We start from the raw sequence: 15885 nt of genomic DNA, 5'->3' as shown, positions 1-15885 counted from the left end.
GGATACCCCGAGCAAGAAAAAAAAGGACCTCCTATGCCAACCCACCCCTTCGTACCTTTTAAGTTGGGAGCAGGAGGGGGTGCTCAGTCCCTCCTGCTCTGAGGACTGTCCATGCACCGGGGAGGGGAAGGCCCGCCAGTTTAGACTGGCGAACCTCAGAGATGGAGGGACTGAGCACCCCTCCTGCTACCAACTTAAAAGGTCCTGTGATGGCAGGAGGGAGTGGGCATCCCTCCTGCCTTTTTTTCGGGGGGGAGGGCAGGGAATGATTGCCACAGCAAGGGGGGGGGTAGATTGGCACAGGGGAGCCTTTATGGCAGGAGAGAGTGTGCCATTTTGCTGCGGGCGGTCAGTTGGGATTGCAGGAGGGAGTGAGCATCCCTCCTACCATGTTTTTCTCACACAGGGGAATAAGGTGGGTTGGGATATCAGGAGGGATTGTGCATCCCTCCTGCCATTTTCAGTGCTGGTCGTGGTGGTTTTGGTGCCGGTCGTGGGGGGGGGGGTTAATGGGACACTGCGTGTGTAACATGCACAGCATCTTTACCCATTTAAAAATAAATAAATAAAATAAAAAATCGGTAGACAGGTAAGTGACTGGTCTTGACCAGTCACATATTTTGGATTGCTAAAACCGTTGGGGGGAGGGAAGGGTTGGGCATAGCCAAGTGCAGCAGTCATTTGGCTAGTTTGCATGGGGCTTAAATATTAAATAGGTAATTTGCATGGCAGGATCAGAAAATGGACATACAAGGGGAAAAACATGCAGTGAGCCATTTCTGCATTGGGACAGCAAATACGATCGTCGCTAAATCTGTCAAAATAGGTAAGCAACGATCGCAGACTTTAGTGCATTTAGCCCTGAGGGCTTTAAACACAGCTGCAAAAGATTTTTGAAATTGTTACATCTCTCTCCCTCTTTCCCAAATTTGCTGCTCCTTTGTATGTAAAACAGAGGCCGTGTGAAAACCACTATGAGTCATCTGAAACTGGTCACATGTGCACATGTATGATTAGTGGCTAATGAGAAAACTCTCTTACTTTTGTATCTCTCGTTCCCTGTTTTGAGCTTTTAGATATATCACCCCCATCCTGTAACTTCAAATACACAATGTTCTAACCAGTTCTAAACTTAGCAAAACCAAGTTCTGTATCTAATTAAAACGTGGCAAGTGTCTATTGATCGCCTGAAAAGCAATAAGTCAGATTTTTCCTGTGCTCCATTTGAGAGTACGTTAACTCTCGGGTGACTGAACTGCTGCAGTGATAGTTTTTCATATATAGGTTGCCAATTAGTTCAGCCCTAGCAAAAGGAAGCCTAAAAATTGCCGCTATTTAGATTTTAGAGGTTTTTGTAACATGAGTTCAGATGCTGGTTTGTGCATAATGGACTATTGGTAATTGTATTGTTATATCCATCTTTCCAATATTAGAATTAGCACTGAATGGCAAGCACTGAAAGTATATGAATAATGAATTATCTAATTACCTCTAGAAGATATTCATTCATTGGCAAGGATGTGCGGCCGGAAACTTTTCAATTGCTGCCCCGACAAAAATATTTATCTCTCTGCCCTGATTTTGGATCTCTGCCGCCTTCCCTGCAGTGCGAGCCCGCAGGTTTAAAGTGGGGCTGCACTAAGGCATGTTCCAGAACATGCCACAGTGCAGCCCTGCTTTAAACCTTCGGGCTAGCACTGCAGGAAAGGTGGCAGAAGCAGGAGAGTCGGGCGGGTTAAAAACAGAGAGGCAGTCTCTCCAGGGCTATGCTTTTTTTCACTTTTCTTTGGGAGCCTTGTCCTTTCTCTAGCTCGGGGAGTTATCTGCAAGCGGCTGGATTTCAAACTGCTGGGCTGAGACATTTAGGAGGACGCATTCTGGCTGATTGCGCACTCCCTGCCTACCTCTTGTGCATAGAGAGCATTTGAAAACCATCGACAAGGCAAAGAGATCGTCTGCGCATGCGTCGGGATTGCACACAAGCGATCCATGCGGTCGAAGGGTGGCGTTCCTCCGATCGCCCTCATTTTAATTTTTTGATTTTGTGAATTGGTTGGGCCTGCAGGGATCGTCCACGGATCGGGCATGGAAGTCAGGTTAGTGAATCTAGCCCAAAGTCTTTATTCTAGCCAGGTGGAGCTGAGGACAAAGCTGTATATAGAATGTTATAAAAGTTAAATAGTATGACATAGAAAAATAAAGTCTCGCCTAAAATAATAAATAAAACCTCTGATATAATCCAGAAACCTGGCCATTTACTTAATTTTTTTTACTATAGCTCTAGGGAAATAGGTTTAAACAGCACTCCCCTCTTTAGCAATGAATGCATTTGCAAACTACATTCACCCACAGCTGTTTGGCAGAAGAAAAACAGTGGCGGTATCTTGTTCAATAATGTCCATGGGCCTGGATCCAAGGCAGTGGGAATGGATCTCTCTTACTCTATTTCTGTGTCCTGCCATGTCACTTCAGGCTCAGCATGCTCCCAGGACATCGATTCTCTTGAAAGACACATCCCTCTTCCCTGGGGCTCCAGATATCTTATATAGCTCTGGGGAAATTGCTCTCATTCCTCCCCTACTGTGCTAATAGGGAGGCCTGCTGGATCAGTCCTACGTACTGTAACTAGGTTAGTTCCATCTCTACTGACCTTAGTTTTCCTGGCTCAGCTTTCCCTCCTAGCAGAAGCACTAGAGATCTTCTTGAAATGACCCTAAACGTTATTCTTCTATCCAATCTACTGATCACGACATCAGATTACAAAACTTTTAGAAAAGAAATAAAAACCCCGCTATTCAAGAAATCCATCAAGATAAACTAACTCCACAGGAAGCATTTCAATACCCCGCAAAATAACCCGCTCAACTATGTAACTCTTCTGGAATTGTCCAGATATCATCTTTTGTAATCCGCCTTGAACCGCAAGGTAATCTATAATAATAAAATGCGCATGCGCACTCTCGCCGCGTGTTCCCCGAGATCTGATCTGTCGCGCTGTGCCAGCGAGAGTGCGCATGCGCGCATACTACGTCACCAGGATCGACTCCTCAAGCCGGGACCACAGCCAACCGCCGATCGCCTCCACAGCGCAGAATTACTTCTCTGGCCTTCATCGCCGGTCCTAAAATAGAGATCCGAATCGTAAGAAAGAGAAACGGAGCGAGCGTGACCGGGAGGAAGAGGCTCGCAGAACGTTTCTCCGGTTGTTTTAGTGCCCTTTCTTTCATCACAGCCGTGGGGCCGGGGCGGGCCGGCCGCCGAAGAAACGAGATGAAGCGGGTGCGCTTTCCTTGACTGTGTCGATGGCGCTGAAGCCCCGGGTCGAGGAGAGCCCTGTGAACATGGCGGTGCGCATCCGACCCTTGCTGCCCAAGGAGGTGCTGCACGGCCACCAGTCGTGCCTGTGGGCGGACCCCCGGGGCCGGCGGGTTGAGCCTACCATCCAACCCTCCCACCGCGAGACAAACAAAAACCTCCGGCCTGCAGCAGCTCCACAGCCGCCGATTGCCTCCACAAGCCCGCGAGGGGAGGAGGGAGAGGGCTGGGGCTGTCCCGCTGGCAGCATGGCCCCGATCCCCTTGCGCCCGCTCTTCGCCCCACTGCTGAGCTCTGGAGTGAAGAAGCCGCGGTCCGGCCCGGCCCGCTGAGAGGGAGAGTGGCGCTGGCACTAGGGAGGGAGGGGGGACACACACGAGGGCTCTGCCGCCAGCTCAGCTCGGCCACTCCGTCTCTGCTGGGGCTAACAGCAGCAGCCCCTGAAACTCCTCACCAGCCTGTCCCCACTCGAGAAGGGCTCCCGCAGTGTCCGCTCATGCTAACGACCAGCCCCAGGTCTAGGCCGAGCAGCCGCCACCAGCGCCGCCGCACGGAGGCCGCCGGGACAGAGCTGTGGGCCTGGAACTGCTCGGCCCTCCTCGGCCACCCGTGAAGCATGAGCAAAGCACGCCCGGCCCCGCTCCCACCAGGCAGGACATGGCGCTGCCGGTTAGAGAGACAGAGAGACCACCCGCATCACCCCCAGCATTCCATGACGTGTATGTATTGCCTGGGCTCGACTGGCACATTGAGTCACGCAGCACTACAGTGTCACACGCTGTTAAAGTGAAATTCTGGCCTGGGCAGCTGTAAAAGGCAGACATGTAACGAAGCACTCTTACGCTTCATGGGGGATCCGATCTGGGAAGAGAGGAAGAGAATTGGCTTGGGGGTAATAATGATGATGAGGTAAGGAAAGGGGGAGAGGAATAAGATGGGGGAAAAGGAAAAAGAAATGAAGTAGGGGAAAGGAAAGACCAGGATAAAGGATCAGTTAAGGAGAAATGAGGAAGGAATGAGAAATTAGATGGTGAGGCTGAAGGAAAAGGCAGAAATGGAAAAACTAGGAAGGAATGGAAAAACTAGAAGGAGGGGGAAAAATTGAATAGGATAGTGGAAGGAAGATGGTCTGGTAAGAATATTAAAAGAATGGAGACAGGCAACTGGAAATGCATTTTTGAGAAGGAGAAAAGAATGTAATCGTAGGAAGCATGGGAGGAGAAGAAAGAATGGAAACTAAGAGTTGAACCCGGAAACAGAGACAAGAATGAAATAAAAACATAAAAAGATCAATTAAAGAGCTGCTGCTGGATAAGGTGAGCAGTGATGGGGTGGTGGAGGACACAGGGGAGGTAAAAGGAAGGGAGAAAGGGTGGTGGTGGACAGCCAAGGAAAAAAAAAGAAAGACAGAAATACAGAAAGCGGCTAAGGAGAGAGAAAAAGAAATAAAACCACACACACACACACACACACACATATATTTTAGCACCTGTTAATGTAAGACTAGAAGCGGAATAAGTCACTAATGTAATGTAATGTAATAAGTGCAGGGGCTGCCTTCCTGGTTTACATAGAAAAGTATGCATGTATTTACATATTGTGGTAGTGAGAAAAACCTGCCATTCAGACCCCACCCACAACATGATCCTTCCTCAAAACTGTGCATGTTGTGGATTGGGTCTGGATGAGAGAAAAGTATTTCTAATTTTGTAATGGCGATACAAATCACTTCCTGCATGTGTAAGATATGGATGTGTGGAAATGTCTTGCAAGTCTTTTCAAATGATCTCTATAGGACATAGCAAGCGGCTGCAGATATAGACTAACATGGTCTGTTCAGTCTGCCCTATAAAATAGATAGGGTCGTAATTTCTGTTCCCTCGAAGGCTATTGTCACAAAGCCTTCTGTTCCAAAGAATTGCAATTATCATTTCAGAGCTGTTTTGAGCTAAGGTTTCTATCCTCTTGACATTTACGAATCTGCTCTGTTTTGAATTACATCACTAATTTTGTTTCCATTATAACTGTGATAGTGAGGTTAGGCTCAGCAGCACACGGCTCCACTGACCCTACAAATCAAGGGAGTTATAGAGACAACAATAAGAATGTACCACCATTTCTCCTGTAGATGCAGCCAATTCTAATTCCTCACTAGAGAGGAAATTCCCAAGGTCCATTGTGCATAATTCATCTTCTGCTCATCCACAAAGAAGAATGAAGATTATTGCTGACATTGGGACAATAAAATCAATTTTAAAACTAAGTATCCTGTGTAACAATGTAAAGTATTTTGTTTTCACTGTCTTTATTTTCTAGTAGGAGGTGAAGCTGATGAAACAGCAGTGACATCCCCTCCTTCCACAGTCCTAAGGAATTCAGCCACCATTGGTTCTTCTCATATCTCAGGACAAGCCAGTTTCTTCCAGTCATCTATCCACAAAGGTCCTGATGGATATGGGTCACTTGTCAGAGGTCAACACCCAACACCAACAGGGTCTCCTCACCTCGCTACCATTTGCCTGCCCTTACCTCCAAGTAGAGTCATTGAGGAACTGCACAAGGCGTTGGCCACCAAACATCGGCAGGATAGGTAATCCACTCCTAAACGCGTAATCATCTTCACTCTACAACTGTTTGCGCCATAATAATTTTGTTAGACAAACAAGAACATCTCTTAAAGAATGGAACAACAAAGCATCATACCTCATGATTGGGCACACTAGATCAAAAAGGAGATATAGCAGATGTTTAGCTAGTTGAGAGATTTGATTTGGATTTATAAGGGCTTTCAAGGTGTTTTTGAACAAAGAGGAAACACTTGGGTGGTTTAACTATGAGAACAGGGACCCTGGACCTGAATCTTACTGCTTAACCCTAGTGAACCCCATTAACCTCCTAAACACTTTGCCATTAAGGCCCTCTTTTACTAAGCCACCTTAGAGGGTTCTACCGCGGCCTGGAGCGGTAAATGTTCCAACGCTCATAGGAATTCTATGTATCTGCATGCCATGAGCGCTTAAGATATTCTAATAATACAGGAGCCCGACACCCTAATAATTCCAATGTGCAGAGTTTAATGATATAGTATGAGCGATTACTATTCTCTTTTGAAATCTTTGGTCTTGTAACCTAACTGCAATGGTTTGCATTTCCAGTTTTCATGGAAGAGAGAGCAAAGCTTCTCTTAAAAGGAGGGCAGACCTTTGTCCATCACGCACATCCAGCATTGAACAGAGCAAAGAGAAGAACACGCTGAGTCATGACTGTGACCCCAGATGGAGTTCAGTTAAGGAGTATGAAGAAAACAAAGAGAATATGGTCATGGATGATTCCATTTTATACCAGGATGATGAGGTTCTGAATGACTGCAATCTATCCGGTAAGAAGCGTTATTTTCCCAGGTTTCATGGATTCCATTAGGAGGGCTTCTCCTCCTCTAATAGCTGCCAGGAGTAGAACAAATTCTGTTACCCATATCACCAACATACACGAAAGAGGAAGGGCAAACTGTTTTCTATTTATCAGTACTTGTTCTGACTTTGCACGTTCTTAGCACAATCCCTGCAGAGGTCTGTGACACCTTGTAATCTGATCAATTTTCTGAAGTGGGAGCTTTTGAGGACAATAAATCAACTATGCAGATGTATAAAGTACAATAGAGAAGGTGGGGTGGTTCTGGTTGTTCAGGGTGGGGAATGCGAGGCTTAACCTATGTGGGATCCCTACGAGGGTCGAACTGGAATATCGGTCGCTAGGTATAGACTTAAGAGGATGGGTCAGTAGGGTGGGCAGACTTGATGGGCTATAGCCCTTTTCTGCCGTCATCTTCTATGTTTCTAATTGGAATTAGGAGGGGTACAGCATGAAAGAGTTAAAGGGTTTGCAGGGGGGGGCGGTGGTAGGAGAGTGCAGCTTTCCTCTGGGAGTTTGGGGTTGACTTGAAATCCTCTTCAGTGAACCATCCCTTCACTTTAAGATAGTTAGTATGTGGGATTGCAAGGCTCTATATGAATGTGCCAAGGTAAGTGTTAAATTTTAAACTTTAATTGCAAGGCAAAAAAATGAATAGAGGAGGATGTGGAAGGCCATTTTCAAAAAAAGACATCTAAGTCCGACTTGAACGATTCCTGCTAAATGTCCAAAGTTGGAAGCATGGCGGCGGGGAGGGAAGGATGGAGGGTCATCAGGGGTTTGGCTGCGTGGCGAGGGGGGGGTGCTCAAGGGTTCTACTGCACAAGGGATGGGAAGGATGGATAGAAGCTGGGCAAGGGTTCTGCTGCATAAGGGATAGGAAAGAGTGAAGAATAGAAGCTGGGCAAGGCTGCATGAGGGATGGGAGGGAGGGAAGGATAGAAGCTGGGCAAACTTCTGCTGGGGGATGGGAGGAAATATGCTGCACAAGTGGGGGAGAGAAAGGTACGAGGAAGAATTGGGGTGAAGGAGAGGAAGGGAGAGATGATCATGTGCATACCCCAAAAATAAGACCTAGTGACTTTTTTGGGCCCCAAATGAATATAAGACACTGTCTTATTTTCAGGGAAACATGGTAGTCATGTTTACAGAATACTGCTCAGACAGCTTACTGGCATGCACATGTGTAAGTACTTATTTATTTATTCATTTTTATAGCCCGTCCTCCCCAGGAGCCCAGAATGGGTTACAAAGATACATATACAAAGTTTTCAGGAACAGAGATACGTACATTACAGAGTCAATAACATGCCACAGGAACAAAACATAAAGCTATAAGAATCAATAACTTATATCTATGTTCTTGTATTCTAAATATTTGTGTGTGCAGTACAGGTCCATTGTATAGAGTTGCCCTGTCATATATTCAGTGGTATCGGATGTTGTGGCAAGAACATAAGAACATAAGCCGTGCCTCTGTTGGGTCAGACCAGAGGTCCATCATGCCCAGCAGTCTGCTCACGTGTCGGCCCATCAGGTCCAGGACCTGTATAGTAGCCCTCTATCTATACCCTTCTATCCCCTTTTCCTTTAGAAAATTGTCCAATTCCTTCTTGAACTCCAATACCGTACTCTGCCCTATCACGCTCTCTGAAAGCACGTTCCAGGTGTCTACCTCCCGTTGGGTGAAGAAGAACTTCCTAGCATTGGTTCTAAATCTGTCCCCTTTTAATTTTTCTAAATGCCCTCTCGTTCTGGTAGTTGTTGAAAGTTTGAAGAATCTGTCCCTCTCCACTTTCTCTATGCCCTTCGTGATCTTGTAAGTCTCTATCATATCCCCTCTAAGTGTCCGCTTCTCCAGCGAAAAAAGCCCCCGTCTCTCTAATCTTTCAGCGTATGAAAGGTTTTCCATACCTTTTATCAAACACGTCACTCTCTTCTGAAACCTCTTGAGTATCGCCATACCCTTCTTTAGGTACAGCGACCAATATTGGATGCAGTACTCCAGATGCGGGCACACCATCGCCCGATAAAACGGCAGGATAACTTCTTTCGTTCTGCTTGTAATACCCTTCTTGATTATTCTTAGCATTCTATTCGCTTTCTTAGCGGCTGCTGCGCATTGTGCCGACGGCTTCATTGTCATGTCAACTATTACCCCCATATCCCTTTCTTGGGTACTCTCACTCAATAACAGCCCTCACATCGTGTAGCTGTACCTCGGGTTTCTGTTTCCTACGTGTAGGACTTTACATTTCTCTACATTATAAGAACATAAGAATTGCCACTGCTGAGTCAGACCAGTGGTCCATCATGCCCAGCAGTCCGCTCACGCGGCGGACCTCTGGTCTAAGACCAGCACCCTAACTGAGACTAGCCCTACCAGCCCACTTCCCCTAGTTTGTTCAGGTCCCTTTGCAGTTCTTCACAGTCCTCTTTAGTCCTAGCCCCATTAAATAGCTTGGTGTCATCTGCAAATTTTATTACTTCGCTCTTCGTTCCTGTTTCTAAATCATTTATAAATACATTGAATAGCAGCGGTCCAAGCACCGACCCCTGCGGAACACCACTCGTGACCTTCCTCCAGTCCGAGTAGTGGCCCTTCACTCCTACCCTCTGCTTCCTGCCCGCCAAACAATTCCTGATCCATCTGTGTACATCTCCTCCCACCCCACGGTTCTTTAGTTTCCGAAGTAGGCGTTCGTGGGGTACCTTGTCAAAGGCTTTTTGGAAGTCTAAGTATACAATGTCTATGGGGTCCCCTTTGTCCATCTGTTTGTTAAATCCTTCGAAGAAGTGCAATAAGTTCGTCAGGCACGATCTTCCCTTGGAGAAGCCATGTTGGCTTGTTATGCCTCTCTAGATGCTCCTCGATGCTATCTTTTATCAGCGCTTCTGCTATTTTCCCCGGATCCGAGGTCAGACTTACCAGTCTGTAGTTCCCCAGGTCACCTCTCGATCCCTTTTTAAAGATGGGCGTAACATTGGCTATCTTCCAATCCTCCGGGATCACATCTGTTTTCAGGGATAGATTACAAACCTGCTGTAGTAGTTCTGCTATTTCCTTCTTTAGTTCCTTCAATACTCTAGGGTGGATTCCGTCCGTGCCCAGCGATTTGTCAGTTTTTAATTTTTCTGTCTGCCTATGTAGTCCTCAAGGCTTACTTCCATGGATGTTAATTTTTCTGCTTGGTCTCCTTTGAAGATTTGTTCAGGTTCTGGTATTTTGGATGTGTCTTCTTTTGTAAATACTGATGAAAAAAACATGTTTAGTCTTTCTGCCACTTCTTTCTCCTCCTTCACCACCCCCTTCCTATCTCCATCATCCAGCGGTCCCACCTCCTCCCTAGCCAGCTGCTTCCCTTTAACATATCTGAAGAACGGTTTGAAATTTCGTGCTTCCCTGGCTAGCCTCTCTTCATATTCTCTTTTGGCTTTTCTAACCACGAGGTGACATTCTTTTTGATACTTCTTGTGTTCTTTCCAGTTCTCCTTGGTTTTGCCCTTTTTCCATTTCTTGAATGAATTCTTCTTATCACCTATCGCTTTCTTCACTTCTTTAGTTATCCACGCCGGGTCTTTTGTTCGGCTCTTTTTGCACCCTTTTCTGAATCTGGGGATATACAGATTTTGCACCTCGCTCACCATATCCTTGAATAGAGACCAGGCTTGCTCTATAGTCTGCCATTTCTTTGTGCTGTTCCTAAGTTTCTTCCTTATCATTACCCTCATTGCTTCATAGTTTCCTTTCTTGAAGTTAAAAGTTGTAAGTTGTCGCTGTGGTTCTCTTTCCCTTCGGTATTCTTACTTCAACTTTGAACTTGATCATGTTATGATCGTTGTTTCCCAACGGTCCCACTACTTCCACTTCCTTTGCAGGTCCTCTTAGCCCATTAAGGATTAGATCCAGAGTGGAATTTCCTCTCGTTGGTTCTCTGACAAGCTGATCCATGAAGCAGTCCTGTATAGCCTCCAGGAATCTGGTCTCCCTAGCGCATTTTGAGTTTCCAAGACTCCAGTCTATCTCGGGATAGTTGAAGTCTCCCATAATGATCGTGTTACCATTTTTGCATTCCCGTTTCATCTCGGCTTCCATTTCTTCATCGGTAGTTTCGTTTTGCCCAGGTGGACGATAGTAGAGGCTCATCTTTATCTCGAGCTCTTTCCTTCCCAGTATTTTAACCCATAGCGATTCCAGTTTGTTGGTCGTTGCTGCTGTGTTCACTCTGGTCGAGTGTATGCTTTCTTTTATGTATAGAGCTATTCCTCCTCCTTTCTACCCTGACCTATCCTCGCGATAGAGTTTGTACCCTGGCAGAGCTATGTCCCATTTGTTTTCTTCATTCCACCATGTTTCGGCGACCCCAATGATGTCTAGGTTCTCAGCTTTCTTATTGTTCACTTCCACATGGTGGAATTTTCTGGTGCACTAGGTGATCTAGCTAGGTACTTGGGACCTGGGTGGGCCACTGTTGGAAACAGAATGCTGGGCTTGATGGACCTTCAGTCTGTCCCAGTATGTTCATAGGGGTATCATTTTCTCTAAGATCTTCTAGTTTATTGATCTACTGTTGGCACACTTCCTTCCTCATTAGCTCAGATTAACATCCAGAAACATAGGGCCTCTAATATCAAACTGTTCTAGCAGTATGTAGCACGCAGTGGCATACCTAGCATATGTGACACCCGAGGCCCATCATTTTTTGACCCCCCCATCTATATGAAAAATATGATTTTTAGTAACAATCTACATATTGCACAAAAAGAGTGTACCTAGGAAATGGCAGCATCTTAAACACTGCAGTGAACACTAGAACACCAACACATAGATTGTAAAATGTAACAAACCAGATCCTGCACAGTCAATTGATCCTGTACAGTCGATGCTATCAGAAAGCCATATCCCTTTCATACACACAGACAGATACACCATCGCCCAGTATGGAATAATCACAAACTAAAAATAAAAATATGAAAACAAAAGTTAAACTGAACTGCCAAGAAACCAGACTCTGCATACAATGCAACACCACAACACCACAAAAACAGTAATACATGTCCTCTTATACTGTGCAAAATATAAAGACAGTAGATGTAAATTTGAAAAAACTGATACATAACAATCACCACTTTACAAATTAACAAATAAAAATAAAACAAATAATGAGAAATAAGAAAATACTATTTTATTGGACTAATCCCCGTAAGCTCGGTCCTCATCCCCACAAACCACGTGATTCCATCCACACAAGCCTTTAATTGTTTTATATTGAACTTATTATATTAAAGTATAAAAAGAAACAATTTTCTGTACAATTGTCAATTTATAAATCAATTCTCTCTTCCCCAGTTCCCTTCAGCATCCTCAGCCCACTATCTCTCCACTTTCCTTCAGCGCACGCACATAAAAACAAGCAAGTAATTTTATATCATTTTCATTCTATTCATTCATAGAAATTAAAGTCTAAATAATGCCAATCACATAACAAAACATGATTTTACAAAAATAATTCCCTGCACAGTCAAGCCTGCAAGGATTACTAGATGTCTTTCAGCAGCTCCCCTCCTTCCCTCCCCCTTACCTTCGTGGCCAAGTCAAAATGATCTACCAACAATAAAATTTTAAAAACACAAAGCACACTGTACGCAGAGAAAATGTTAATTATCATTTATATTCCGCGGGTTTTCAAAGAGGTCAAGGCAGATGACTTTATGCAATGTCACCTCAGTAACAACTATACAAAAATAGACAAAATATAACCCCTCCTTTTTTACTAAACTGCGATAGTGTTTTTTAGCGCAGGGAGCTGCGCTGAATGCCCCACGCTGCTCTTGATGCTCATAGGCTCCCTGAGCTAAAAAATGCTATTGCAGTTTAGTAAAAGGGGCCCATAGTGCAAAATATAGACAGCATATATAAATTCTCAAAACGGACACATTTTGATCACTAAATTGAAAATAAAATCATTTTTCCTACCTTTGTTTTAGTAATTTCATCAGTCTCTGGTTGCACTTTATTCTTCTGACTGTGCATCCAATATTTCTTCCCTTCTTTCAGCCTCCTGTATGCTTCCTGTCCTCTAGACCTCATTCCCTCCCTCAACTTTTTGTTTGTTTCATCCTGTCCCCTTCTTTCTTTCTCTCTCCATGCCCCCTTTCTTTCTGTAAGTCTGTCTTTCTCTCTCTCTCCGTGCTCCATTTCTTTCTTTCTTTCACCCTGCCCCCTTCTTTCTTTCTCTCTCCATGCCCTCTTTCTTTCTCTATGTCTGTCTTTCTCTCTCTCTCCCCATGCCCCATTTTTTTTCTTTCTTTCACCCTGCCCCCTTTCTATCTTTCTGGATCCCTGTCCCCCCCCTATTTCTTTCTTTCTGGATCCCTGTCCCTCCCCTTTCTTTCTTTCTTCCTGCCCTCCCCCATGCCACCGCCATTGGGAAACATACTGCTGCCACTGGCCATCGGAAACAGGCCGGCGCCAAATTCGCCCTGCTTCTTTTCCCGCGGGCTGACCAACTCTGGCTGCCCGACGTCAATTCTAACGTCGGAGAGGACGTTTCGGGCCAGCCAGGCAGTGATTGGATGGCTCAGAACGTCCTCTCCGACTTCAGAATTGACGTTGGACGGCTAGAGTTGGTCGGCTCGCGGGGAAAAGAAGCAGGGAGGGAGAACTCGGTGCCGGCTTCTTTCTGATGACAGCAATGGCAGCCTTTCCCCGGCGGCAGCCTATTCTCCGGTGAGTGGCCAGCTGTTCACCCCCTTGGGCCGTGCACCTGGGGTGGACTGCCCCCCCCCCACACTGCCCACCCCCCTTGGTACGCCACTGGTAGCATGGTGAGCCGTGCTGAATGGCCCATGCTGATCCCGATGCTCATAGAGTTCCTATGAGCATCGGGAGCAGCGCGGGCCATTCAGCACGGCTCACACCGCTTATAACTGCTAGCCCAGTTTGATAGAAGAGGCCCAAAGTTTTGCCACTTCATGCAGAAATGGGAACTGTTTTTATTCTGCGCATGTGGACCTCCAGCATGGTGAAAGGTAGAAGGGTGTCATCTAGTGGACGAACTCAGAATGCAGAGTAACATTTCACCACCAATGGACTAACATCGTCTTCTAGTCACCTGGTTGTCAGAGGTAGTCATAAGCTGCAAAGAGCAAAAGACCATTCCCCCCCCCAAAAAAAAAAGTGTATACATACACACACACACACATATATATACATACATACATACATACACACACACACACACACACACACATGCGCACACATTTTATATAGCCTTTCACTCAACCAGTTCTTGACCCAGTCTGTCACTCTGGGGCCCATACCAAGGGCATGCATCCAGCTAAGTATATGAAAATTTTATCTGTGCAAATTGGGGGAAGCCTGCTGGGGGGATACACACACAAACATTTGCGGTAAGCATGGTTTTTTGTGCACATATCAGAAAAAAAAAAAAAAATGAGTGTGGACAATTGTGCCCAAGTGGGCAATTGTGTGCAGAACTGGGATATTGGAATTTCTGTTTGTTTAGTTCTAGTTTTGGCTTTAAAATTAAAGTACCTGCACTCGATATTTTGATACATCCATAAAGATTGTGATAAATCCCTCCCATATCCTGAAATGTTTTGGTTGCTGTTTCTCAAAGATGGCCAGCCTGGAGATTTGATAATGAATCTTTCAAGACAGGAAGCCCAAAATGTATATGTTTCTTCCCCTGGATATCTGGTAGCACACACAGAGGGGCAGCTTTGCAGAATCAAAAAGTGGAATTGGCACGAATTTGAAAGTTATGAAAAATTGTGACTTTTATTGATTTTATTGATTTTATGGATATTATATCTTATTTTGTTTTATTTTGCATTTTAGTATGATTTTATTGTAATCCACTTTTTTGTAAGTCCACTTCTTTCTCTCCGCAAGAAACTCCCCAACCCCTATATGTCCTCTTTGTTTAAATTAGATTGTAAGCTCTCCTGAGCAGGGTCCATCCATTACGTTTATAGCACTGTGTACTCCTTTCAACGCTATAGAGCTGATAAATAGTGTTTGTAGTACTAATCCACTTTTAATGATTTGGTGATTGAAAGGGCAGAATATAAGCCTTTAAATTAAATTAAATCTAGATCTCAAGCCACAGTTCATCATTTTCAAAACATGCTAATTCCTTTTTTTTAAATAAGGAGTTGAAGAAATAGAATTGAAAGTGATCATGTCCCGCCTCATAAATGCTACATTTCAGGTTCCTTGCCCAGGAAATGCAAGAAGGAGCTGTTGGCGGTGAAGCTGAAGAACAGGCCGAGCAAGCAGGAGCTAGAAGATAGGAATATATTCCCAAGAAGAACTGATGAAGAAAGGCAAGAAATCCGACAACAGATTGAAATGAAACTTTCTAAGTAAGTGTATTGATATACTAGTTCTCCAGAGTCATGAAGTGGAACATCTAAAGTCACTATGGCAGAGAATATACACATGGAGGGAGATTCTATAGCTTGGCACCAAGATGAAGGTGCCATAACGGGGTGCATATAGCACAATTGTATAATGATATTTATCTGTACCAAAGTCATTATAGAATACCTGTTCTCCTCCTGGAATCTTGGGTGGATTGAACTAGGATTGAACGTGGGGAAGAGGGGAAGATGGAGAGGAGAAGTATTATAAACTACCTCCCCTCCTCCCCCACATGTGTGGCTTTGACAGGATTGAACTAATTAAAAAATGATGTGCCTAGATCAGCTAGGCAAGCTGGGCTTTTGCGTGGGGGAGGGATCTCGGGTGGCACCTGGAATCTCGGGAGGCATGCACTGCCTCCTTGAGATGCAAATCAATCTCATGCATATTTATTGTGACCTGCCTGTGGCTCTCGAGGACTGGAATTGCCTACCTTGGTTCTGTGACACATTCCATCGAGATGAACCCGCAGTCCAAAATTGTTAGATAAGTGTACAGTCTCCGATTCTATAGAAAACACCTACATCAGCGTGCCTAGCTGATCTAGACACATCATTGTTTAATTACTTCAATCAGCGTTGTTAATTGAACAGCACCTTTATAAACCAATTAAAAACAATATTTAAAAAATTTAATTTTCAGGTAGGTGCCTAACTCGATAGGTGCAATGTAGGCATGATTAGGGGTGGAGTTTGGGCATCCCATGATTA

At 44.9% G+C, this 15885-nt stretch overlaps 1 protein-coding gene across 3 annotated transcripts in view; it reads left to right on the top strand.

The window, feature by feature from the left end:
* Positions 1-15885, top strand: part of PHACTR3 (phosphatase and actin regulator 3) — a 312301-nt gene that overhangs the window by 156717 nt on the left and 139699 nt on the right. For 2 of the 3 annotated variants that reach the window (XM_033914120.1, XM_033914119.1), the window contains 3 exons: positions 5635-5905; positions 6471-6694; positions 14964-15117. In XM_033914120.1, coding sequence (XP_033770011.1) covers positions 5635-5905; positions 6471-6694; positions 14964-15117 — 649 coding nt within the window. Of the gene's footprint in view, positions 1-5631; positions 5906-6470; positions 6695-14963; positions 15118-15885 lie in introns of all 3 variants that reach the window. The other variant, XM_033914118.1, reaches the window with a different exon arrangement.

Source organism: Geotrypetes seraphini, chromosome 11 (genome assembly GCF_902459505.1).
Source record: "Geotrypetes seraphini chromosome 11, aGeoSer1.1, whole genome shotgun sequence".
Taxonomy (NCBI): Eukaryota; Metazoa; Chordata; class Amphibia; order Gymnophiona; family Dermophiidae; genus Geotrypetes; species Geotrypetes seraphini.
This window is presented reverse-complemented; position numbering and strand designations above follow the sequence as displayed.